Source organism: Triturus cristatus, chromosome 4_2 (assembly GCF_964204655.1).
Source record: "Triturus cristatus chromosome 4_2, aTriCri1.1, whole genome shotgun sequence".
Classification (NCBI taxonomy): domain Eukaryota; kingdom Metazoa; phylum Chordata; class Amphibia; order Caudata; family Salamandridae; genus Triturus; species Triturus cristatus.
In genome coordinates this window covers 379,326,467-379,353,803 of record NC_140586.1, presented here as the reverse complement: position 1 = coordinate 379,353,803, position 27,337 = coordinate 379,326,467, and the positions used below count along the sequence as shown (strand labels likewise).

Here is a 27,337-nt window from a genome sequence, read left to right as displayed (position 1 = left end):
CGCGCCCCATACGCAGTACGCACGGCTACGCAAATTGCGTAACTATACGCAAAAAGAGCAGAAAAAATACGAACATCACGCAAACCGTACGCTTACCGTAAGCTTACCGTACGCGCACTTAAAAAAAAAAAAAAAGAATTTCTATGTTATAATAATATATCTTACCCGTGTGGTAAAAAAAAAAGAGAAAAATTAATATATTGCAGATTTTTTTTTAACAAAAAAACAGTGTTTTAAGAGAATATAAAGTTAAAAAAAAAAAAACGTGATTTTAAAAAAAAAAAAACACATTTAATAAAAGAATTTATAATTAAAAAATCATACAAAAACAATGAAAAAACCATGGAAATCACACATATTATAGGTAAGAATTAGCATTTAAAAAACCATAAAAAATTCACTGAAAAAACCATGGGTTTAAAACACGTTACAGTTAGGAATTAGCATTTAAAAAACCTTGCAAATTCACTGAAAAAACCATAGGTTTCACACACGTTATAGTTAGGAATTAGCATTTAAAAAACCTTGCAAATTCACTGAAAAAACCATAGGTTTCACACACGTTATAGTTAGAATTTAGCATTTAAAAAACCTTGCAAATTCAGAGAAAAAACCATAGGTTTCACACACGTTATAGTTAGCGGACATTTTAATCATAAAAAACCATTGAAATTCCCCCGTTATAGTTAGTTAAGCTAACTATAACTCGCGCACCCGCAATCCACTGCTGATGACGTAACATATTACATCACTCATGACATGGTCAGTGACATCACTCATGACATCACTGATGACATCTCAAATGACATCACTGATAACATCATCCTTGTGACAGAGTGGTAGACCTCCTCTCACCCTAATATAACCTTTGATACACACATTCAAAAATAAAGACTACAAATATCAGAACAAAGGACATACCAATACCAGTTACTTTAACCTATTCAGTAATTCTTAGATCCACATACACATCCACTCATTCACCAACAGTCCTGTACAGTCAGTCATACATGTACTCACTCATCATATGTACTCATACAACAAAACATCCTGTTACACATTGCCACTCATCCATAGAGTTACTCACACACATAGTCACTCATGCCAATAAAGAATCAAACATCCATTTACTTGCATATTCAGTTATACACACACCTTAACACGTACTTCTACAGAAACTTAAACATACTTACTCTTTTAAATAATCACTAATAAAAACACATACTTATTCATACAGGAACTATTTCAATCTCTCACTCTCACATATACTCACTTATATACTACAATAGTCAAATATACTTCTTTTAAACATATGTAGTAACTCATAAAGACACTATTGAGACAGTCATTCACTCACTAACACACCCATACACACACTCATCAAACCATACAGTCATGCACACATGCTGTCTTCAAAACATACAACCAGACAGACAATCATTCATGCACCTATGCACTACGTAATACCCCCCACCGAACCATGCAGACACTCAGACTGATACTCAAAATTCAACCTAAAATCCAATATAAACACCCATATAGCTACTTACCAACCCATGCAGACACTTATACACAAAGTGAGAGACTGATACAGAAAATTACATATTTAAACATTACTCATTAAGCCATGTATTCACTAAGAAACACTTAATCAGTCAGTTACACAATCAATTTTTCAAAAACAAATCATCCTTTTAGACACTTATATACCCATTTATTCTTCCATCGACATTGAGATATACATATATAAAACATATTTAATTTTCGAAAAAAACACACATTCACTGGATGATGTCATCAGTGATGTCATTTGAGATGTCATCAGTGATGTCATGAGTGATGTCACTGACCATGTCATGAGTGATGTAATATGTTACGTCATCAGCAGTGGATTGCGGGTGCGCGAGTTATAGTTAGCTTAACTAACTATAACGGGGGAATTTCAATGGTTTTTTAGGATTAAAATGTCCGCTAACTATAACGTGTGTGAAACCTATGGTTTTTTCTCTGAATATATATATATATATATATATATATATATATATATATAATTTTTTAACAGGTAAGTAAATTCTTTATTACCCGTACGATTACTTAAAATCTTTACAGAAAACACATTAAATAGGTAAAATAAAACAAGGTGCACCATTCCTGCATGGGCACAGTTTTTAGCAGTATGCTCCTGAAAGAGACTGCGTTACAGTGAGTTCAAAATTATGTATATATATGCTCCAGTTCTCCCCAACATTTACTTAGACCTGTAAAATATCCCTGTTTACATAGAATTCATCAGTCGTTGTTACCAGGTCTAATTGAACCCCCTTCGAGGACCAGCTCTCTCCTATAGTCTGTTTGGCCACGCTGCAGGCCCCTAAGTTAAGTAACTTCCACCATGGTTGGGGTGCCAGCTGATTTGATTACTGGAGTAATTAAGCCTCGGGTCTGCAGCCTGTAGCTGGGAGGCGAGTGCCATTCTTATTTAGTGAGTAAACTTCTCCATTCTAGCCAGTAGGCAAGTAGTTGTTTCCGAAAAGCACCAGTCCGAAGCATCCCTGCACGTTCTCAAGCTCTTGTCCTTTAGAGCTGGGCGCAACAGACGATGACGGTCCGCAGCTAGTTTTGGGCAACAGCATAGAAGGTATAGCCAGGATTCCCTGTGGTAATTACATAACCGACAAGAAACATTATTGTCTTTTTGCGCCCATTTTGGGTTGAAGACCAGGATCCTGAGGGCGGTGAGACGAAAAAACAAAATTTTCCTTCTGGCTTGAGCTGAGAGCAAATCGCGCATGTAAGGTTGAGCTTTCCAGAGAGTGTATGAGTTGTGATGTAATGCGAAAGAATTGTACCGGAGTGAGGATTGATCAATTACAAAGGAGAGGGTCTGAACTTGGCACTTCACGGCTTTAGCCCAAGCGGAATATGGGATTTCATGGAGGGGCATGCTCCCTGCCTCTATTTCCAGGCGATGTATGGCTTGGTCCAGCTTAACGTGCCACGGGCAACCCTTGGACCTAAAGATCAGCTTTAAAGAGTGTTTGAGATTGTTTAATGGTGCTTTCAATGCTCCAATGTAATATTTTATTAGGTCCACCTGAAGAACCAAGTCCGGTCTGTTTAGGCCTTTCTCCAGCCTTGGCCTGCTGTTTCTAGGATGTCTGGGTGCCTGCAGTACTGTTTTATATGCTTTTACCTGAGCTGCATTGATAACATTCGTTAGGGTGCCTGGAAAGGCTAAAAGACCATAAGTAATTGCGGGCATTCGTTTGGCCCTGAGTACAGTCAGCATGGGCTCTATCGATGGACTAGCTAGACGATGGCGTAGTCATCTTAGGGCCAGAATTATTTTGTTAATTCTCGGCCTTAACTCCCTTATATGTTTGGATGCTGTGGCCCGCTCTGTTAACCATACCCCCAAATAGTTGTAGGCAGTAGATGTTCTAATTCAATGCTCGCCAATGGACCATGTTGCTTGCCTTTAATGGAGGTATTTATCAAAGATGATTATCTTTGTTTTGTTTTCGTTAATTTGCAGACTATTTGTCTGGTTGTAGACTGCCAGACTTTTTAATACTCTTTGGAGCCCCACCCTTGTGTGATCCATGATCACAGTGTCATCTGCATATTGGAGGTTGCCCTAAGTCATCTGGCCCAGTCTTGGAGGTACTAAGCAAGCGCCTTTCAAAGAGGGCCCCAGATCTGCCGTATACAGATTGAATAGAAGAGGGGCCAGAACACAACCCTGCTTTAGCCCAGTGTTAGTGTTGATTCTTGAAGTCACCAATGTTGGACTTAGTTTAACCCGAACCCATGTCCCCTCATAGAGGGTTTTTATGGCTTTTAAAAGGGAGGATTGGATCCCCCAGGCTTCAAGCTTTGCCCATACTCGATCGCGATTAACTCTGTCGAAGGCCGTGGAGTAGTCTATAAAGCAGCAAAACAGAGACAGCTTGTTGCTCGCTACCGCTTGCTTCGAGAGGTAGGATAGCGCTAAGATGTTGTCCATAGTGGAGCTGTTTTCCCTGAAGCCAGTTTGGTAAGGCGGGAGGATGCCGTTCTTGTTCACCCAGTCTTCTAGATCTCTTAATAGTAGGTGGACTTAGATCTTTGCTTCGATGTCAAGCAGGGCTATGAGCCTGTAATTGGAAGGGTTCTGATGATCACCCTTCTTGTATATAGGAAACAGAATGGAGTCTTTTCAGGATTGTGGAACTGTAGCAGTGAGATAGGAGTGATTGAATAGAGGGGAGAGGGTGGAAGCAAAAAAGGCTGAAGCTGATTTAAAGACTTGGGCCGGAATGCAATTTGGTCATGGGGCCCCATTGGTTCTGGTAGCCTTGATAGTCCTGGCAATCTCACCATCTGTATATACATCGAGCTGACTGGTTGCTATAGGTTCTCCCTGTGCCTTTTGTGGCTTGTTAACTGTTGCTGCGACCTGGGCCCACTCTAAGCTGGAAGGGCCCTCCTTGGTGTGTACGCCTGTATACAGCACCTTCACTATCTGTTCCCACACGTGGCCCGCAATGTTGTTTTCTTTGGGCGGGCTGCAAGAGCTCAGGCTGTTGATGAAGCTCCATAGCTTGCCGTTGTCTTTCCCTTTGATTAGTGCAAACACTTTGAGCCAGTTACTTTCCGTGTGGGACCTCTTCAGCTCCCACACTTTCTTTTTATATGCGGTTCGCAAAGCTGAGATTGAAGTCGACTGTGACAGAGAGGCACCATTCCTTTTTGCCTTAATAGCCTTACTGAGTTCACGTTTGCATAGTTTCAAGCATTTCGGTGCTCTATATTCTGACACCAATTGAATAGGGTTACGGTTCCTATTTGGTCCATTGGTGTTTCCTAGGTAGCGCTGTAGGTCCATTATCAGCGTTTCCCAGAGTTCAACAATGTTCTTAGTTTGTTGGGTCTCGAATGCCACTTGCCTTCTGGCTAGATACTCCAGGAGGCTGGAGCTTAAATTAGTGGTCCATTTTGGTCTTTTAAGTACCAGATGTCGTTCTTCGCCTAAGGATGCACCAATTGATTCTAGGACATCCGCAGATTCCGGGGCCAGATTGAAAATGACACAAAGTAGCCTATGTTTGCTTTCGTCTCTCATCCACTGCAAAGTCGCTTAGTTTGAGTGCCTCCTCTCTTTTGATTAAAATATCATCTATGGTGGATACATTCCTGAAAGTTGGCAGTGGGCTCCATGCGGGACAACAGTTTTTTTTTATTTCGCGAGTGGATTGAAGCTTAAAGTTTTTGAGAAGAGAGTGCAGCAAGCCCACCTTCTTACCACTGCTGGGTAACACTTGGACCTGCTCTAGACCCCTCGTGTTGAAATCTCCCGCAATTATCACGATGCGTTTCTCAGATCTTATGAGTATATCTTCCAAAATGTTAATGAAGGATTCCAATGCCTGTTGAGTTTAAACTTTTATTCAATTAATGTAACAATTAATTAGTAGTAAAAACTGGGGCTGTGGACCCTTTCTTAGCCCTTCAGTTGTAATAACTTGGAGGTCTGGTGTTTCTACTTTTATGGCTGTCGTTTTGAATTTGCATGCATGATTAAGGAATATGGAAAGACCACCAGACGGACGACCAAAGATGTTCTTTTTAGTAGCAGGTTTGTAATGTTCATAGAAGCCACTTATTGGGGTATTCGACTTGGCCCAGGTCTCCTGAAAGCACAAAATGTCCCCCTTTGCGAGATAGTCTTGTGTAACCGTGTCATTGAGCTTTGGACTTATCCCTGCGATGTTCCATGAAATTATAGTTAGGTTATCTTGTTCTCCAGTACATGGGGTTGGACGTCCTCTACTGGCATTCATGTTTCTTTGGTTAGGTACACCGTTGCCAAGACTCCACCTTGTGGGCCTGCTCTAGCTAAAGCGGCTGCACTCTGCGCTGCATATCCCTGTGCGTGAAATTAATTTTTATCGGTGTTCTTGGTCGACTAACTTTCTCTCACCCAAGTTTTTGTTCGTAGTGCCTTTGAGGATTGATGTAGATTCCCCCTGAACATGTTTGGGTATTAGAATGTGAGGGTATTTTGGCATGCTAAGTGCAGTAACTTTGATTCCCCATCCTGCAAGATGTAGAGCTTCACCATGGACGGCCAGTTGATGTGATCGATGCCAAAGCGTCAAGGTCATCCAGGAGCCGTAGGATGTTAGACCTATTCAAAATATCATAAGAGCCTTTGGCATTATATCTGGGGGTGAGCAGCACCTCATAGATTGCGTGGTCGTTGTTGGTATTGAGGGTGCACAGGGTCGTGACGTCCTTCCACAGCGTGGGCCCCTGGCGGTACAGGTTTAGTTGATTATTATGGGTATCACTTGCCTGCAGTCTATCTGCTGCCCATATAGGCTGACCTTACCTGTACATGATCGGTGTTCTGCGCTGTCTGATTCATTGTAGGATGTTGCATCACACTGTATTGGGGCTCTGAGCCCGGAAAGGTGGTGGCCCTTGTTTGAGTACCTGCCATCTCCTGAGGTATAGGCTGTCGAACGGCCTCTTCTCAGGTCTCCAGTGTTATTTGCTCTGCTCATTTTGGGCCCTCCTGTGTAGGGGAGTTCTCTCGGCTTTGATCCTCATCTGACCTAATATGTACCTCACTTGTTGTTTTTAATTTAGTTGACTTTCTGAGGTTGAAAATAGGAAAGAGTGGTTTTGAGTTGTTGGTAGTCTCCTTGCCGCCAAGGTTCGATGTTGTTACTTGTAGTGATCATCTTTGTGTAATTTTAGTTTGTTTCTGTTGTTTCTTCAGCTTCTTCATGGCCCTCCTTGACAATGGGCCTTCCGCCCCTGCCACTGCCCCTTCTACCTTTGCCACCTGAGCTGCTTCTTCTTGGAGAACTTTGATTGTTATATCACACAAGCTGGCCTCATAGTCCTCGTTCCCCAGGGCTTCAAGGGTGTTCTTATTACTCCTGTTGCTTGGCCCTGCCTGAGGATCCTTGATTTTTTTGTTCTCTTAAGGGAGATGAGGTATTAAGGTGTCTAGTTGCACAATCTCCCTCCCTGATGATATTGGGGTACTTTGTTTTGAAGTTGGCGTTTCCCTGTGTCCCTTGGCTATAGCCAAACTTTTTTCAAATATACCTTGCTTAACATGCCTAAAAAATGCATGTTTTATTCAGAAAGACAATAAGGCATATTCCCAATATAAAAAAAATGATTACAAACCTTAAGGTGGCAACATTTGATAGGCAAGAATTAACAAAGCTAAATTAACCCTGAATAGGTAATTAATTAGGAAAACGTGCGATAGGGTGTTGTTGCATAATTCAATGTGAGAATACAAAAACTCAGCTGGAGGACTTTACAAAAAGCATTCATGTTTCCGGCTGAGCTCTTGTCTTCTCATGCAATTCATGCCTCGACAGTAGCCAGACCCAGCAAATGGTATAACCGAGGACGCCTGCACAATAGGCAGGGTGGGGAAAAGTAGCATCCAGTCCCTTTCGAGTCACATCTGCCGGAAAGAACCCATTTAGTACTCTTTCCCAATGACATTGGGGAACAGCAATAGAATATTGCAGCCTATCCCCTTCAGAGAGCTGGGGTTTGGAGGGGATTGCCTTTATTTATTTATGTGTTTATGTAGCATAAACTTTACCCCTAGGTTTCAGAGCACTTTACAACAGAAGCAGTTACATTACACAAGGACTTCAGAGTACATGAATTACATAAAAGATACAAACAGATAAACTCTAAATGTACATAAGAACGGTGGTAAGTACATAAGTCTACTACAGATACTAGTGGTTAGAGTTCCATATATAGAAGTTGAAAATTCACTCAAGGTTACATTTTAAGAAAAGTTAAAGCTATTAGGGTTGGATAAATATATATTACATATTTACACAGCATTATCTTGTCTCCATTGCTGATGTTCTTGCTTTCAGCCCAGTGTTAATGTGAGGGTTCAGCAGGCTCACTGCAGGGAGCTTTGTCGACCCCCCCACCCCCCCCCCCCTTTGCGGTAGTCGCTACACTCCGTTCACTGCTCGCCTGCGACTAGCGCAGCAGGGGCTGAGCGAGGGAGTCTGCAGGCATCCATGTTGTAAATTAAGGCAGAATGTGATTAAGCATTTACTGAAAACATTAATGCTTTCCCTTTAGATCATGTTTTCTTCGTTATGTTGACCGAAGTCCGGACTCCATTTTGTATTGACATGCTGCCATGTGTTCACCACGAGGAGAGTCCGACCTCTGTGTTAGTTGCTCTTGTAATCTGCCTAGCAACAGTTTATAAATAGCTCCCTCTTGTCCATCTGGCGCATGCCCAGACTTGACCACATCTGTTATAATTAGCTTTGCTTGACCATGTGTTTTCGCGGGCTCAAAGAGTGTGTTAGCTCCGCCCATGTATTGATTCAGTATCGAGAATGACCATAAACGGTAATGTTCTTCGGCCTTACGTTGTATCCACCCACTATGAGCCCCTCTGTTGTGTATAAAAGGGGACTGTGTACGAATGTTCTGTGTGCTACTCCATGCAATACTGAAGAGTGTTGTGTGGATTGTAGGACCACCCTTAAGGGTTAATAAATGCTGTTTTTGTACTTTGCAGTTTCCGTGCCAACTTCCTTATAGATTCCGTTACAGGAGAGCGAACCCTTGTGCCTTACGGGCCTAGCTGGGGCCTGTATTCATCAATTGGCGCCCGTCACGTGGGGCTCATCGGCGACTCGGATGCTCGAAGGACTGGTCGCGACGAAGGTGAGGAGTTTGGCCGGGGACGTGATCACTGCCAGCGGCGTCTTAGCCCTGGCATCCCGAGGTTTTTCTTCCTTCCCTTCCGAGCTGACCGTCTGGGTGGCGCCGGTCATCGACTGAGACCTCTTCTGTCGGTCCTGCCGTGAGAGCCGTTTGGGCGATTGTGGAGCTTGGCAGTTGGAACCTGGACTCTTGATTGGTAAGAACCGTTGTACGGTACTTGCTCCGAGTTTTTGAAGCCTGGGTTGGCTATTTGAGTTTGATTGATGATGACTAGTCATATTTTGAATTTGTCTTTGTGAAAATATATGCGTTGCAACACATATAGGCAGGTAATGTGGAGAGATTTCTCCAGGAGCTGTGTAAACTTTGAACGGCGCAACGATTAAGTGCCATTTTTCCTTATAATATTGCATATTTTGCATTATTTCTAGCATGCCTGCTTTTAGCGCACTCCGTAAGTGGTGCTGCTGTTTTGGAAATCGGTTGAACCTCGAGGAATCTGCTCCAGCTCCCCCAGAGGGGACTCCTAATAGGGATATGTACGTGAAGCATGGTCTTTCTTCCATAATGTACAGCACGTTATGGAGGAAATACACGAGGAAGGATCCTGAGTTGCGATGGCCTTTGTATGGATCGTTTGATATACGTAAGATTGAGTATGTGGAACAGTGTATGTGTAAGCGGCGTGCTCGTCAGGATATGTTTGAGTGTGTGCGATTATGGGTGAAGGAAGTGCGTGAGCGAGAGAAGCGTGAGAAAGCGCTGTTTGATAAAGAACAACGGAAGAATGATCATGTGCGAGCGCAGGAAGCGAAGCGTCGGGAGGACAAAGAGCAAACGGACAGACAAGAGAAAGAGCGTAGGCTACAGGTTTCGGGTCGGGCCACTTTATCCTGTCCTTAATAATCCTGATGATGATTTTTATTTGCTAGATCGCTCTCCGCCCCCTTATGTTGGCGCATCTGCTCCGCGGCCGCAAGATTCTGGCCCGGCTCCGGGTAAGGTAGACACACGGTCCATGTTATCGGCCGAGCATATGGCTGAGCTTCGGAAACTTTCCCTCCGTGCCCTTAAGGGCAAGATATCTAAGGAGGACTTGTTCCATACTTGGGGGTCGTGGCAAGATAGAGAGAGGGTGTATTTTCTGTCTCATTTCGCGGATGAAGTAATTGCTGCTTTCCGAAAATATTCTAGTGTCCTTGAGCCTGACGAAGTGTCTTCGGATGCCGGAGCATTACGTAATGGTGTTTTTTCTCCCCCTAAGGCTCCTGAGGCGGCTCGGCGGCTGTTCGCTTTGCGGGACGAGGTGCTGGCCCTTAGAGAGAAAGCACGTCAACAAACGGAGGAGGAGAAGCAGTTGGATTCGTCTGCAGCAGGGGGCCACCCATCCGCCTCCCAGTCAGATAAGGATGACATAGTGCATGCTAAACCAATGCGAGAGGCGGCGCCTTTGTATGTTCCTCCTAAGGGAGCAGGGACTAGCTCGGATATTAACTCCGCCGATGCAAGGGGATATTTTGTATATAATTGGGTTTACACTCCATGGCATAGGGCCGATGTTATGGCACTAAAGAATGCGTTGCCTGACCCCCGCAAGAATCCAGCGGCCTTCTATGAAGAAGTCGAGGGGGCCTTGAATTCTTGCATTATGACTTTAGCGGATATAGACCTGTTCTTTGGCCTTATCCTACCGCCGGATACGTGGCGCTCTGTCCGAAAGGTAGATGATGCGGTTGCCTTTAAGGCCCGGTGGTCTGACCTTGAGGATGAGGATAGGGAACGGAAGCCTGCACAGAAACCACCCCAGAATATTTTAGATCTCCCCGCTGCTATTGTGACTAAGTTGAAGACGATTATCCCCCCTAAAAAGATTGACTGGAATATGTTAGCTGCAAGTTGACGAGTCAGTTGCGGACTTCTTTACGCGCTTTGAGGAGACGTTTCATGATTTTAGTGGCCAGTCGCTTACTGACGACACGGGCCGCCACCTTTTCGCGGACAAATATGTGGCTAATCTGCTACCGGCAGTTGCGGCCCGGTTAAAAGCGAGCGAGAGTTCCTGGTCCTCCGCGATGCCGACGGCCCTTCTGACTATCGCTCAGTATTATGAGCGTCAGGAGCATGAGGCGAAGGGCCAGGAAGAGAAGAAATCGAAAGACCTCAAGACTAAGGTGATGTTAGCACAAGTATATGGCCCGCCCCGACGGGGTAATAATAGAGGAAGGGGCGGATCTTATGGTCCCCCTCCGGGCCGATCTGATTTGAATAGGAACCAGTGTGCGTATTGCAAGCAATTGGGCCATTGGGCCAGGGATTGCCCAGTGTTGCGCGCTTCCCGTCAGGGGCATACTCCGGGTGGTCCGAGAGGTAGAGGGGGTTCCTCGAACTTTAGAGGGAATTCTAATGATAATGCCCGTTTCGATACTGCTGGGCAGCACCGAGATAGCTCAAATGTTTTTGATCGCCAGCACCAGTATCATGTATCGGACATCGATCGATCGGGATATCACGATTCTCAACATGCATAGGAATGCGTTGGATGGGGGTCTGAATCAGTCGAGGTGCCGGTCGATCAGACGGGTCCTTATGTATCGGCTGAGGTTTTAGGTTCTACTGATCAGTTCCTAGTAGATACAGGAGCGACTCGTAGTGCATTGTCTAGGTACTTGGTTCCGGGGGCTCCCCCATCCGGCTCAGTGGTTACATCGGTAGGGTTTGACGGTACACTTTCCCGAAGCCCTCTTTCACAGCCCCTTACATTTAAGGTTGATTCTTTTTCTGCGCCCTGTCCGTTTCTGCTTGCTCCGTATACACCGGATAACATTATGGGCCTTGATATGTTAAAGTACTTTAGGGCTACAATCCGCTGCTCCCCTGAGGGTGTGAGGGTGATCTTGAATGACAACCACCCCCGGTCTGGGCGGATGTGTACGATATCAGAGGATGCGTTGTTGGCTACCCTCCCCCGAGCTTTATGGGCGACTTCGGACACAGATGTGGGACAAATGGTGATTCCTCCGGTCCACATTAGCGTCCAGGAGGGGGCGGTGCTACCACGCCTCCCGCAGTATCGTATTTCCCAGGAGGGCGAGGAGGCTCTCATACAGATTGTGCAAGACTTGATAGCAGTAGGGGTAGTGGAAGAAGTTCCCTATAATATCTGTAACAGTCCGATTCTCCCAATTTTGAAAAAGGACACGGATGCAAAGGTCTATCGGTTCATAATTGATTTGAGGGAGGTAAACAAGATCGTGATACCTCAGTACCCGGTGGTTTCTGATATCACGACGTTGCTTACCTTGGTCCCGCCTACGGCAACCATGTTCTCAGTGATTGATTTGAAAAATGCCTTCTTTTCTATTCCCATTCACCCTGATAGCCGATTTCTTTTTGGGTTCACATTAAACAATAGATCTTATCGTTTTTGTAGAATTCCCCAAGGCTATACAGAAAGCCCTAGTATTTACAGTCAGGCTTTGAAACGGCAATTGGATTCCTTTGTTTTACTCGAGGGGGTCGCCCTCATTCAATATGTCGACGACATCTTGTTGGCGGCTGACACCCTGGAGTTGTGTGAGAAAAGCACGTTATCCTTACTTTCCTTTTTAGCATCCCACAATCACAAGGTCTCTAGGAAGAAATTGCAATTCTGTAGACCAAAGGTGACTTATTTGGGTCACCTTTTGTCTAAGGAGGGACGTGCACTCACATCAGATCGTATCCAAGTAATTTTGGACACACCGAGACCATCCACGCAGAAGGATGTGCGTGCCTTTTTGGGCCTTGTTTCTTTTTGTAGACAGTGGATATTGGGGTTTTCACACATAGCTAAGCCATTACTAGCTCTTTTGACAAAAGACACGCCTATCCCAATCCCTTGGTCAGATGAGTGTGATGCTGCTTTTCAGCAACTGCGACAGGCCCTTTGTTCAGCACCAGTGTTAGGGACCCCTGATTATGCAAAACCCTTTTCGTTGTATGTGCATGAGAAAGATGGATGCGCATTATCAGTCTTAGTGCAGATGCACGGCGATAAGCAACGCCCTTGTGCATACTTTTCGGCTGTACTTGATCCTGTCGCCCGAGCATTGCCAGGGTGTTTTCGCTCGGTTGCGGCGACAGCTGTGTCAATACGCCAAAGTGAAGGAATTGTGTTGTCCCATAAATTGTTGGTGTTAGTTCCCCATGCTGTGGATGCCCTGCTTAATCAAACAAAGACGCAGCATTTGACCAGTGCCCGTTTAACGGAATATGAGCTGACGCTTTTGGCTCCTCATATTACGTTGAAAAGGTGCGTGACATTAAACCCGGCCACATTGTTGCCATACCCCGAGACCCAGCCTGAGGCGCAGAAAGCGCATGATTGTATTCTTGTGACTGAGGAACAAACAAAGGGTCGTATTGATCTCCAGGATACGCCCTTTTCAGATGTAGATGGAGAATTGTGGGTAGACGGATCATGTCTGAAGCTACCAGATGGTACGACTTCAGCAGCGTATGCAATTACCACATTACACACGATAGTGGAGACAGCACGCACACCACAGAAATCAGCTCAAGCAGCGGAACTGATAGCATTAACACGAGCATGTGAGCTCAGTACAGGATTATGTGTGAATGTTTATACAGATAGCCGCTATGCCTTCGGAGTAGCGCATGACTTCGGCCTACTCTGGAAGGAGAGAGGGTTTTTAACGTCACATGGAGTACAGATAATGCATGGAGAGTTAGTTCATAATCTTTTAACTGCATTGACATACCCAAAGAAAATTGCTATCGTTAAGTGTAGCGCCCATAGGAAAGTGGTTGATAAAGTTGGAGAAGGGAATGCGTTAGCGGATCGAGTAGCACGGGAGACTGCGATGCAGCCCGGCGCTACTGCCATGTATGTAGTAAAATCACAGGTGGAGAGATGGCGTGATGCGAAGGAGGAAGTGCGAGAAATGCAAAGGACCGCTTCTGATAAAGAGCGGGAGAAATGGGCTAGCGAGGGAGAGTTGGATGATGAGGGTTGTTGGAGAAATAAACAGATGGATAGATGGAAGTTACCCACGGCTTTTGTACAACCTATGGTTCAGATGGCACATGGGCTAGCACATGTTGGAGCTTCCGCAATTGTGAAATTGCTTACCCAAGTCTGGGAGCATCCAGAGATTGCTAGCACAGCAAAGAGGGTGGTGCAGACCTGTATGATCTGCCTGAAGTATAACCCAGGGAAAGGCACTCGAACTCCAGCAGGAGGATTTGCGACGCCCACTGCACCCTTTGAGGTTCTGCAGATGGACTACATCCAGCTTGAGCGCTGTAACAATTTGAAGTATGTTCTAGTAGTGGTCTGCGCCTTCAGTAAATGGGTTGAGGCGTACCCTACGAAAGACAATACTGCAATGACCACGGCGAAGCTACTGCTAAAAGAGTTTTTCCCTCGATACGGCGTCTGTAGACTTCTGTGGAGTGATAATGGCCCTCACTTTGTAGCGGATGTTATAAAGTATGTCTTGAAGGGCCTAGGCATCACCCAGAAGTTCCACGCCGTATTCCACCCCCAGTCTGCAGGACTAGTCGAGAAATATAATGGTACACTGAAGCTTAAGATCGCCAAAATCCAAGCTTCAACGTCTTTGACTTGGCCAGACGCCCTGCCGCTGGCGTTATTGTCAATTAGGTCAGTGCCACATTCTCGAACCGGCCTTACGCCATACGAAATAGTATTCGGACGCCCAATGAACATTTGGGGTCCACCAAGGCCTAAGGCTGTGTATGATGTACCTTGTGTAATGATGAGCGATTATCTGGCACAGTTAACGGATAACTTGGTTTCTATTCATCAACAGGTCCGAGAGGCGCTCCCTGATCGGTCTACCGGCGAAGGACATGGTCTCCGGCCTGGAGATCATGTTATGGTGAAAGTCTTCGACAGAACGAACAGTTTGGAGCCGAGATGGGTAGGACCTGAACAAGTCCTCCTTGCAACGAGGACGGCTGTGCGAGTCTCGAACCGAAAGAATTGGATCCATTCCTTGCACTGTCGAAAGGTACCGCCCGGATTGGTGGAGTCTGCCGTGCTGACCGATCAACGAGAAATCCTAGCAGCAGAGACAGGCCGTGCTGCTGAGCCACGAGACACTGAGGAGCTCTTTTCGGACCACACGACTTCTGGAGGAAGGCGATATCATCTTCGACCAAGGAAGTAAGGTTTCCAGTGCCGGGACATACTGTCAGAACGGCCCTTGGGTTAGTGAAACGGAGAGCCGATGAGGCAAGGGGGGGGGATCAGCCCTGCATTAGTGTAGCGACACCCGTCTTGGCCCGCTGGTGAAGAAATCAACCGCTGCCCAAGGGGAAGAGTTCTGACAGACTTTTTAGTTTCAGGAAGATATCAGGGTATTGTTTCTTTTGACATGGAGAAGAAGAAAATCCTTTGTGCGTTGGGGTTCATGCTAACAGTAGCTATTGTTGGGATAACCACATGGTTTGTGGAGGAGGTAACTCCTGCTCGGAAAACACTTGTGTTGACAACTCCGGTGCCCGAGGAGCACTACTTTTATACATTACCGTATCAAGAGTTGAAGCATCGACAATCCTATTTGAATAACACTTTCATTCAGATGCTGCATCACACCCACGTTGCTACTAACGCTACGAACTGTTGGATATGTGGGATGATGCCAGCCCATCAGAAGAAAGGAGGTACGCCATTCATACCACTTCCTTTCTCTCATAATGGCTCTTGTAGAGTATGGTACACTTTGCTGTTTGCCACTCGGAAACCGACAGTGGGACGATTGCTTTTTAGACTTAATAAAGAATGCCATCAGGACAAGAATGGGTATCCACAAGCGAATGGGACAATTTGGGAATGGGAAGAGTACCGACCGGACAATGAATCCATTCCCTATATCTTCACGAACACCAGAGACACTGTGGGGAAGGACAAATTCGTAATCCAAGTAGCACAAGCTCAAGCGGACCTGTGTGTCCAGAGTGTGGGTTTTATCCCTGTTGGTGTCAGTGATTGCATAACCGTATTGAACATTGACGGGTTGAATGACAGTACCTTCCTAGCGTCCCATAATACCTACTTTGTGTGTGGAAATAAAGGTTATTACCGTTTGCCGGCTGGGTGGTCTGGGGTATGCTATGTATCATTCCTATTACCTCCTGTATTCCTAGCACCCGCGTCATATCATAAGGATTTGAAACTTTTGAATAATGTGACTGTAAATAGATACAAACGTACTCTATCAATTGATGATGTGGATCAAACCGATACCAGCTTGCAACAGTATATTGATTTTAACTTAGGACTGTTTTTCTTTGTAGGAGCCGCTTTGAATAGTAGGAAGATCCGAAGATTAACAAGAGTGGTAGAAGCTGTGACCAATCAGACTGCTGCTGCTCTTGGGAATCTTACGGAAGAGTTACAAATAACTAGGATTGTTGCATTGCAGAATCGTATGGTATTAGATGTAATGCTAGCTGATCGAGGTGGAGCCTGTAAAATTATTGGAAGTAGCTGCTGTGTGTTCATCCCTGATCATACGCCATCCGTTTATAACGCCATTAACAAGCTGCATAAAATAGCAGCTGAAATCCACACAGAAAACGGCACTTGGTCCTTTTCTGGATGGTTTTGGGCGTTGGTTACTGCCTGGGGATGGAAGGTCTTAACTGGTCTCTGCATTATTATAGCAGTTCTGTTCCTTTTCTGTATGTGTATTCAATGTGGACCATTGTGCTGTTCCGTATGCATTTCATTCTGCATTCCAGATAAGAAAGCTATTGCCGATGTTGCTCGCCAGAAGGGTCTAGCTAAAGAGGTTAAGGGAATGATGATAATTGATATATATGATGATTATTCTTGGAAACCGGATGTCTTCAGTAAATGCTGAAAGGGTCGTCTGTTGTAAATTAAGGCAGAATGTGATTAAGCATTTACTGAAAACATTAATGCTTTCCCTTTAGATCATGTTTTCTTCGTTATGTTGACCGAAGTCCGGACTCCATTTTGTATTGACATGCTGCCATGTGTTCACCACGAGGAGAGTCCGACCTCTGTGTTAGTTGCTCTTGTAATCTGCCTAGCAACAGTTTATAAATAGCTCCCTCTTGTCCATCTGGCGCATGCCCAGACTTGACCACATCTGTTATAATTAGCTTTGCTTGACCATGTGTTTTCGCGGGCTCAAAGAGTGTGTTAGCTCCGCCCATGTATTGATTCAGTATCGAGAATGACCATAAACGGTAATGTTCTTCGGCCTTACGTTGTATCCACCCACTATGAGCCCCTCTGTTGTGTATAAAAGGGGACTGTGTACGAATGTTCTGTGTGCTACTCCATGCAATACTGAAGAGTGTTGTGTGGATTGTAGGACCACCCTTAAGGGTTAATAAATGCTGTTTTTGTACTTTGCAGTTTCCGTGCCAACTTCCTTATAGATTCTGTTACAGGAGAGCGAACCCTTGTGCCTTACGGGCCTAGCTGGGGCCTGTATTCATCATCCATGATGAGGCGGCTTCGGGCTCCATAGAGGGAAGACTGCCGCCTCTTTCTTCCCAACCACAGCAACCCCCCAGTCCGATGTGCCACTCGGCACTGGTGCAGCGGGGCCAGTCGAGCAACATTAGGGACACCTCTCAACCAGTCACCACCAGATTAAAAAAGCGTCTCACCAGGTCGCATCATTCCAGGGGTCCGAGGTGTCACCCGCCTGTAATGGATCATGAGGTGTCCGCAGTGTCGGTGCCCTTGGTTGCTGCCAACGGGCGGGGGTCTAGCTTGAGGGCTCCCTCCCAGGATTTACGCCATACGGAAATCCCTAGACCGGGAGCACCCGGGCTGTAGCTCCTAATAGTCAGCCATCTTGGTTGTACTTCAAACCCGGTAGGCATAACTAGGCTGGGGCTGTGTGTGTGGAGCTAAGAGAGCTCAGTGTAAGGGAACGAACAATCCAACATCTGAGATATCTGTGATGAAAAAGATTGTGACATCTTTTACATGAAAGCATAGACCTAGAACAGGAACTGCGTGGCAAATTAGGGAACTTTAGCCCCATTTTCGTAGGGGTCCTCAACAATATCTGATATGTTTCACCACTTAAAGAACCTTGTTTGACACACCCCACAACTGCATTATAATTGAAAGAATAGACTTCCATGCTTGCTGCACTACAGGATTTTTTCCGATATGACATTGGAATGTGGAAATAAATGACACCAGCTCTGCCTTTATCTTCTCTTCTGGGGCCAGAAAGCTGGTAATGGCTTTTAGCCCTAGACTTATGAGAGTATAAAAGGTCCTGAAGGGAGGAAGCTGCAGCCAGCCTGAAGATAACTGTAGAGAAGCTACAACTGAACATTTCTCTTTCCTCGGCCCATACTACTCCTCTCTTATTCCTGCAGAGTGCAGAACATCATATTGATAATGGAAACTGGTGCTACTGTAAAGAAATTTCAAAGATCAGTGAAAATTAGAGATTTTGTTCTGAATTTGAACTGGAATTGTGGGGGTTCCCCATTATAACTGCAACATGTGGATCTGTGCCTTAGAAGCCACACTTTTTGATGATGTGATCTTTTTGTATCAAGAAACCAGAGTTATTGAACATTTGTGAAATTTGGGACATAGAAAATGTTCGTCTCTGTAGAACTAGGTCATGGTGCTGAGCCTTCCCAAAGAAGATGCAGTTTTGTGGCTTCATTTTGGCATTTTTTCTGGCACAGAGCTCTAGATGTATCTGCATTCACACTACTCAATGGCTGGTCCTCTTCTGTCCACAATAGGTTCTATGGATGTCAGTTCATATGCATATTTTTTCAGTTTTTCTCTAGTAATGAATCAATATATTGCTATTCATCCACATAATGCCCCCTTAAATCTTGCTAATCCAGTTCCCATGGTAAAGTTCGACCAATTACAAGATCTCTTATCTTTTGGTGCTCCACACATAAATCACAAGTTCAGCTGCCGTACATGAGATGTAAAATATGGATGCCAGGGAAGACTTCTTTCTCCATTAGGGGCACTGATTTACCTAACACGTTCCCTATAAAGATCTGTTTTAGGTTTGAGCCTCAACCTATTTAAATATTCTAATGCTCATAAAACTCCCTCCATAGGGAGAGGTGTGGCTCACTAGTTAGAGGCGGCAGACCCATAAGCAGAGAATCGGCCAGGGACCAGGGTTCAATTCCCGACGCAGCAGGGTCGTGGACCAGGGTCAAAACGGACTCGATAATTCTCGCCTCGGTACCTACTCTAACCTGGAACACACTCGGCAACTCTGGGCATTAAGCTTGCCTCATCTCTACAACGGCCCCCCACAGACGCCGGGGATGCCTGGTTTCACCTTGGAGATACCCAGAAAGGGACCATCTCACAGGGATAGCCAGGACGGGTTCCCCAGCGGTCTACAACGCCGGGACGCCCCGTTGCTGGGGTAGCTGTGCGCTTTACAAGTCTACAACATTTACATTTACATAGTTGGTTTAATGCCTAGTTCAACAGCGTGTAGCAGAATCGCAGGCAAGCAGTATTGCATAATCGACAAATAACAAAATAGGAACTTGGGTGCTGATCATCTTAGAACCATAACATGCAGTCAAACTTGCATTGGGGTTATTTATTTAAACATTGAATAACGAGGACACTAGCAGCACCTTTATTGACAATAATTTCTTTATCGCTGGGGTACATTAATAATGAAGCCAATGAATAACCAATCCTTCAAGAATAAACCCAAACTTAGTCTAAAATACATTGGCCCAATTTTGAGTGTGAATTAGGTAGGATGTTAACTGCAGCCTGGATCAGGTATGTAAAGGGTGCAGTAAATGCCTCCTTTCCATTTAGGCATTATGAGTATTTCCCTGAAAATTCAATTGCAGTGACATTTAATGAAAAAACATAATTTTGAGTAAAAATGAAACTACAGTCCACCTTTTGATACTGCAGACTGAATATTCAGTTAAACTCAACCTGAAATGTAACTCAACCATTTATCTTTCCCACCTGTTACATCACAGACCAAACAACTTGGAATCGGCTCCTGTGATAGCCATATTCATTTTGTCGAACAGAAATTGTATTCGAAGGTTTTATTTGTATTCAAAAGTCACTTGTTTCATGTTTTTATAGCTGCTAAGGTAAATGTGTCATATTACAATTCAGCATTAGTAGTACCGTGCAATGGTGATAAATATATGTATGCACATGTGCACGTAAATATCAATGTAAATTATTTTGCACCAAAATGCTACAAAAGGGCAAACCCTATAATGTGTAAAACGATTGTTAATATTGTAAATATTTTGACGCCGCGAAAGTGGTTCTTACAAAAAACCTCGCATTCCCACAATATTAATGGTTTGCATACACAAACTCAAATAATTTCTATAACTGACACATGAGGCTGGTTGATGTAAACTCCGTATGTTTTTTGTGTTTGGTAATTTCCACTAGAATGCTATTTAACACCATGTGTATATGTAAGGTTCTTGTTCCTTTTTTCTGTGTCTGTTTTTTGGCTCGAAGTGTGGTTAGTGGAAAAAGAATGTTCACATTTTTTCTAAAATAAAAACGAAGATTCTTAGTCTGTTAAACCGAAATGAACGCTACAAAAAGAAACGGAGCGTATCTGTACTATCTTATAAATATGACATAGTCTGCTTATTGACATATGTGAGTACATTAGAATCAAATGGACAGTTTGTGTTCTCTGTAATCACTATGGGCCTTGTGCACGAAAAGAGTAGTAAAGGTAATAAATATACTTCTGCAGATTTACTTGTGTATGAGTGCAGACTTACTATTTTTTGGAATGCACCAATTCCTATTCGAATCCGCATTCAAAGCTGCAATTAGCACAGGATGTCATGCGGAATCCACCAGGAATCAAGAGATTTCTAACTTTTGTTTTCACCCCATCTGTATGGACATCTCGATAAAAAGCACTCCATGCTAATGTACTTTGTTTTACATTTTTTTTCTCTGCTTGGAGAAATCTCTTCAGCTACACCCCCCCCCCCCTCCCCCCACCAAATGTGGGGGTGGTCCGTTCTCGTACCCACCAAGGGAGAGTTGCATCACATCTTTGCTGGAGTACGTCTCCTCCCCTTTCTAGGTTGGGAATGAGTTGAATCATAGTTTGGGAATGCCGACAAACTTCCATGTTTGTTGGCATTCCCAAACTTCCAAGCCATGCCTTGAAACATTTCCCCATCTTTTTAGTGGATGGCTGTGAAGCGCTCCACACTCAAGGTAAAGATCTCCACCCCCAGCTAATGGCTGCCAGAAATCCCTATCTGAATTCCTGGCAGACTCAGAACAGGTACAGTTGGTGATAAATATTAGTTTATGACCACATTTTCCTTTGTGACTAGGGGCTTATGTGCAGAAAAAGACAATTCAGTATTCACAATGCAATATCTCCTTATAGATTACTAAGTAGCTAGCTTAGCTCATTTTAAAGGCATCTCACCGGCACTGGTGTATGCTGAGGTGAGTTACAGAACCAGCACATCGCCAGGCAAAGAAGCAGTCTCCCACCTCCATGTGCCCCTACTGAGTTTTTTTTCCGACCTCTTCTATTAGATTGTCACCTGGTGATATCATTTTGTTATTTGCGGGGATGTTTGTGTGTGGTTCAGATCCCCTCATTCAGTGCTGGAGGCTACATGGGAGTCGCATGCCTGGCCAGCTTGGACATACCAGACTAACTCTGTGCTTCATTATTGCTCTATCTTTGCAATATTTTTTCTGGTTATGAAATGCAAATGATCTAATATTTTATATTTTTTTCAGGTGTGAAATTGACCTTGATGAGTGTCAATCTGATCCTTGTTTGAACGGTGGCCTCTGCCAGAACCTGCCCAACAGATTCCAGTGCATCTGCGACATAAATTTTGCTGGCGAGCGTTGTGCGATAGATGTAAGCGACCTCTCCTTTTACGTGTCCATGTTATTGTGGCAGAACCTATTCCAGCTTCTGTCCTACCTCATATTGCGAATGGATGATGAGCCAGCCGTAGAGTGGGGGGAGCAGGACGAATACTAGTCCTGAAGACCTTATGTAGCTTGCAATAAAGTATGACCTTCAGGAGATGCCTTGAACATAACAGCACAGACTATTGAGTCTGACGGATCACTTCAATTTTTAAAATTTCTAATGCTCCTCCTTTTCTATAGCCAATTACCAACATCTTAAACTAAGGGCATGAATTCGAGTTTGGAGAAGGGGCACTCCATCACAAACGTGATGGATATCCCATTCGCTGGATTATAAGTGTTATAGGATATAATGCACACGTAATAAGGTGGACGAGATATGTCACATTTATGATGGAGTATCCCAGCTATCAAACTCTAAACAAGGCCCTAAATATTCATGCGTTTTGAAATAACGGGCTCATTATGCAGACCAAGTTTACCACTGTACGAGCCGGATACAAATGTTTTGCATATTTATTTATTGCAGCAAAGTCAGGTCACTCATGCAGCCCTAACAATGTATATCTGTAGTAAACTTAATCTCTGATCTTGCAAGGGTGTCTTTAGGCACTCCCTTATCATTGTCATCACGTTCTGCAAAAATGGTACACTGTTGGAGCATCGTGTTAGCCTGGAACCAAATGTTAAATTGCGTGCAAACAATTTTGTGCCCAGTTAACACTTGGGTTTATGCGAGTTGAACACAAATTATGTTAGCTCACTGGGAGCTTGCACCACCCTACATGGATGGTAAAATGTGCCGCCAAATAGGAACAAATTATAATGTCTCCTGATTTAACTACTAACCTTAAAAGAGGCCTTAGACATCAGTTTGTAATATCCACATAAAATAGAATGTGTAGCATATGTAAATTTGAATAAGACGTATGTCGTTAGTAATACAAGTTTTTAACCTTTTTAAAGAATTTTGTCAAGCTCCCTAGAGAATTTAATGCTAGAAGTATCGTATTTTTATAACCAACTAAGTATGTTCTTAATACTGACTAAGTACAACAGGGCATCAGGTAGGCCCATAAAAAATAGTGGATCTGCGAGCTCTCCCTCAAGAATCCCTCGGATATTTACATGTACCAGATGTCCTGTTATTTCTATGTATTGCGATACACGTAACCATTAAATTAAGCCATTCAGTGGCAATTAGACAGGATAGCATGTATTGTTTCACACACAAACCTGTATATTTTTCAATGTGAACTGTATTTAGTAACTCATCATTTGAATGGCAAAGTTATGCAAACATCATGACACTTATGTTGCCTAAGATTATAGAGAGCATAACATTTAAAAACACTCAATCAAACACTCACAAATCTTTCAGGCACTCAATACATTATATAACATGACCGCTGACAAGTTATTCAGTCACCAAAACTAACTGGCCTTCTTTTCTTGGGATTCTAAAACAAACAGAATTCAGAGATAAATGTAGTTAAACCGCTTCCGTGATCAGGACGAGCCCAGCTCGTCATGAGGCACAGTGGAGCTGTGCTCATGACGAGCTGGGCTCGTCATAACGGTCGCGCCCGCCCAAGCGTGTTTGATTCCCCGCCTGTGCGGGAGAATCAATCAGTGGGCGGGGTCGTGACGAGCTCAGCTGGGCTCGTCACGAGCACTGCAGCGCCGTGTGCGCCCCCCTGCGCCGTGGGAGAATTACCCCCGCGGCAAAGGGGTTAAGTTTGATAACGTTGGGTAGACGGATGTGCAGTCCTTACCACCTTTATGTACAACAGGGGTGGTGCAATGCCATTGTGAATCTCACACCAAATGGCCTAGCCAGTACTTTGAGGATCAAGAAACCAGTCAAAAAGAGTAAACCATATGAAGATCAAGCATAAACACATATACAATGCAGACTAGGCAAGATGAAATGTAGTCTCTGTACAACTTAAATATACATAAATACAATGTCAGGACATTGCACCTCACCAGCAGCAATATTCTAAAGTTCGTACGAAGATATGAAAAGGTGGAAGTGTTTCTTATAAGGATTCACGTAAACCATGCAGCTTGGGCCTAAAAGTGAGACATGTACATGCAGGACAAAGAAATGGTGTGCCATCTAGAACCCATGTGTAGCTGAAATGAACCTTGAGAAACTCTTGTGACGCAAATACGCAAAAAGAGAAACTTTATTAGGACAATGACTCTAAGTAAGGAGATGATCATATTTAAGAACCTCTAAGTAGTGCAGCAAACAGCCCTCACATCATATCACAGATGTGTGCCAATCACCTGCTGTCTAGAATTCAACACTACGTCAGAGAGAAACAACAGCCCATCATGTGTTGTAGGGCCCGAGATTATCCATACACAGAAATAAACCCTATTGTCCTTAGGACCCTCCTCAAGTTCTCAATACACATAAAGGACTAACAGTGAAGAGTCAGTGTGGCAAAACACGCGCTGACATAGGTATATGAGGATGTCACCAGTGCAGTTTTCTTTGTAAGTAGTGATAGAGCCCTGGCCTACAAAAGCTAGTCCTGGGCAGGCAGAGGAGGGAATGAGGCAGCATGAGGTCCATTGTGCCAGTAAGCAAATAATTTTACCTATATGCTTATTCCAAATCACTACACCTTTTATATAGCCACTCAATTCTGCATCACTTTTATCCTAAATTTAAGCCGTTCTGGTTTCACTGTGGGTCCTCCGCAGAAGCTAGTCCAACAGGTTGGCTCCTTTCTATATTTGGCTACATTTGTTTTTTCGCTGCTTTTGTAAATTCCCGAGACCACACTGTATTTAGCAGACTCACGCAGACAGTAAAATTCAATTTCCACCAAATACTTATTGCTAGCATGTTAAAGAACAAGCATTTGCAATGCAATAGGTCTCGCATTTATGCAAGTTTAAGCTATTGGAATTGGAATTGACAATGCGTTTTATTTATGTTTTAGAAACGAAAACAAAAATAAAAGGCATTGTCATTTACAATGTCAATAGCTCAAACTCGCGTAAATGCGAGACCTACTGCATTGCAAATGCGTTTTTATGTAAAAGTGCCTGCCTTTTATCACAACAGAAGCAAGCAGCAATCTCGCGTGAGGTGCCTGGCTCTAGCCCCGGCCGTGCCCCTCAAATGAACTTTCTGGGGGTGGCACAGACTCCGGGTGACTGATTCCCGGTCGGGAAGGAAGGGGAGGACTAGGGGTGTGGGATGGGGATTCAGGGGCAGAGGGAGGCACAAGCGCACAGCTGTGGGGCTGGCATGAGGTGTAGGAACCGAGGGGGGCCCTGGCAGCTCCACCTTGGTAAGTTTTATCCTAGCCGTGTGTTAAGTTGTTTTCCCTTCTTTTCCACGTTGCCAAAAAAAGAGGTGAATCCAAGCCTCCTTCCTCCTCCCTTCACTCAGCCTGGCAGCAAGAATGCAAATTAAGCCAGTTTCTGTACCCGTCGGCTAAAGTGAAAGCGGACCGCAGTGCATGCAAATGAATTAAATAAATAAGTGCGCTTGCTAAAGGGAAAGCTGTCTGCGCTGCAAATTAATTAAATAAAGAAGTGCAGCTGCTAAAGTGAAAGTGGACTGCGCTGCATGCAAATTAATTAAGTAAAGAAGCGCGGCCGCTAAAGTGAAAGCGTACCGCGCTGCAAATTAATTAAATAAACTAGCACGGCCGCTAAAGTGAAAGCGGACCACACTGCATGCAAGTAAAGAAGCGCGGTAGCTAAAGGGAAAGCCGATCGCGCTGCAAATGAAAAAAAAAACATTAAACAAAATAGTGCTTACAGCAAAGATAAAGCAGATTGTGTAACATGACGAGTAAAAGCTCCAGTCCTTATGGGCGGTAAGAAATGGAGACAAAACGGTACCAAGGAGGGACTAACAAGCCTATTTACGAATCAGAAGCCAGCATTTAAGAAGGATAATGACACAAAGCCAGTGAAAAATATGGGCGGAGAGTGGGCGTGGATTCTAGTGCATACCCTAATTCAGCATGCCTCGCAGAGCAAGCAGCTCATGCGTGCTGCTGCTCGGCTCGACCTAAAAAACGAAAGAAAGGGTGATGACCTACTTGCAACTTTATTTCAGAGCAAAGCAGCGGCATCAAGGAACACCTCAAAAAAACTTTCTAACAGCTCCTATTAAATTCTAGAAAATATGGAGTTTCTTGATTCCCTTACTTTCTAGCGATACCCTAAACTATCCTGACAAGTGAGCCCAAAGCGAGCATTACCAAATAAGGAACTTTGATGAAAGCAGGCAAGTTTGGAGAACTCTCACCGGTAAGTAGATTGTGCAACTTCAAGGGCACTCCTTACATTATGCTTGTGAAGTTCACTGTTGGAACCATTAACTATTAAAAAAAAAAACCTCTAATAACTGACATGCAGGCTTCTGCAATATAATCCTCCTCCTAAAGTCCTTCTCCCCGTATTTAGAAGCGCTCAGTGAAAAAATGACAACAGCCTCCTGCTACAGCATTTCAACTGTAGTGATGCTAGAGTACTGGAACTTATTAAAAGCCAACATGGCACTAAAGGCCTAAACCCTATCTCTTGCATATGAGCTCTTACTCGTTGTTACACATGCATTTGTGTGGTTGCCCTATGACAATGCAGTTCCTTTTTAAAATGAGTTGTTCTATTTTTAGTGCTTCTCAACACAGTTTTTTCAGTGTAGCCAAACCTTTTGGGACGAGGACGTCGCCATCCCAATTCACACACTGTCTCCATCTCATTCAAAACTGCTGTAAAAAACACAGCCAAACCAATGATCACGGATAAACTGTAGATCGACATGGTTGAAAATTAAGATAAAAACAAGGGATTGCTGGAGCGATCTCAGATTTTTTAGATTTATGGCCTGGATAGTGCACAGTCATTTTTCCCTTTGCATTCTGGTGCTTGCAGACTTCTTTATGGCATTATAAATTCAGGACTACAAGTACCAGAGTGCAAAGAAAAATTCATGACTGGAGGACATGCTTGGGTATGGGATGGGGAAATTTCATGCATCTCATATGCGTTAGTAAGAGAATAGGTTATAGTTAGTTTTAAGTATCATTCCACAGCAGCTGAGTCCACCATAGGGCCAGTAGGGCAGAATCCACACCTTATTTTCAGGTTCAATTTAATGTAAATGAGTTCTATTTGGATTGCCTGCATACTTTAAAAGGGCATCTTGAAAATCAGCCTTGGTAACGCTGACCTGCAGTGTACGTGAGCGTTAACTATTCATATGCTTCATGCAGTGAACCGGAAGAGAACCACTATGTGCTGCAGGTGACATAACCTCTTGCTAATAGATGATCCAAGGGGAAAAAAATGAGGGCGGTTTACATTCAGTGTAGGAGGGAGGTGGGAAACATTTAAGGGATTAAAAATTTATCTTGGCAATTTGCAAAGACATTTACGAGTATGTTTAGTATTAGTTCTGTAGTGCAAAAGAATCCAACAGAAACCTAAAAGAAAAAAAAAAGAAAATGGAAAATATGATAAAAAATATTAAATAAAATTAATTTAAATAGCCTTATAACTTTGACATTGCTGACACCTATACAAAACAGGTTGTAAAAAATGTAAATATATAGATGCAAATACTTAAAAAAATACAAATATATATATTGTAAACAAATGTAAAAATATACAATTTATTTCACATCT

The 27,337-nt window shown here is 43.8% G+C and overlaps 1 protein-coding gene across 4 annotated transcripts in view; it reads left to right on the top strand.

Moving 5' to 3' along the window:
* The window catches only part of CRB1 (crumbs cell polarity complex component 1), an 828,623-nt gene that overhangs the window by 709,833 nt on the left and 91,453 nt on the right, over positions 1 to 27,337 (top strand). For all 4 annotated transcript variants that reach the window (XM_085601839.1, XM_085601838.1, XM_085601837.1 and 1 more), the window contains exon 11: positions 21,527 to 21,653. In XM_085601839.1, coding sequence (XP_085457965.1) covers positions 21,527 to 21,653 — 127 coding nt within the window. The remainder of the gene's footprint in view (positions 1 to 21,526; positions 21,654 to 27,337) is intronic.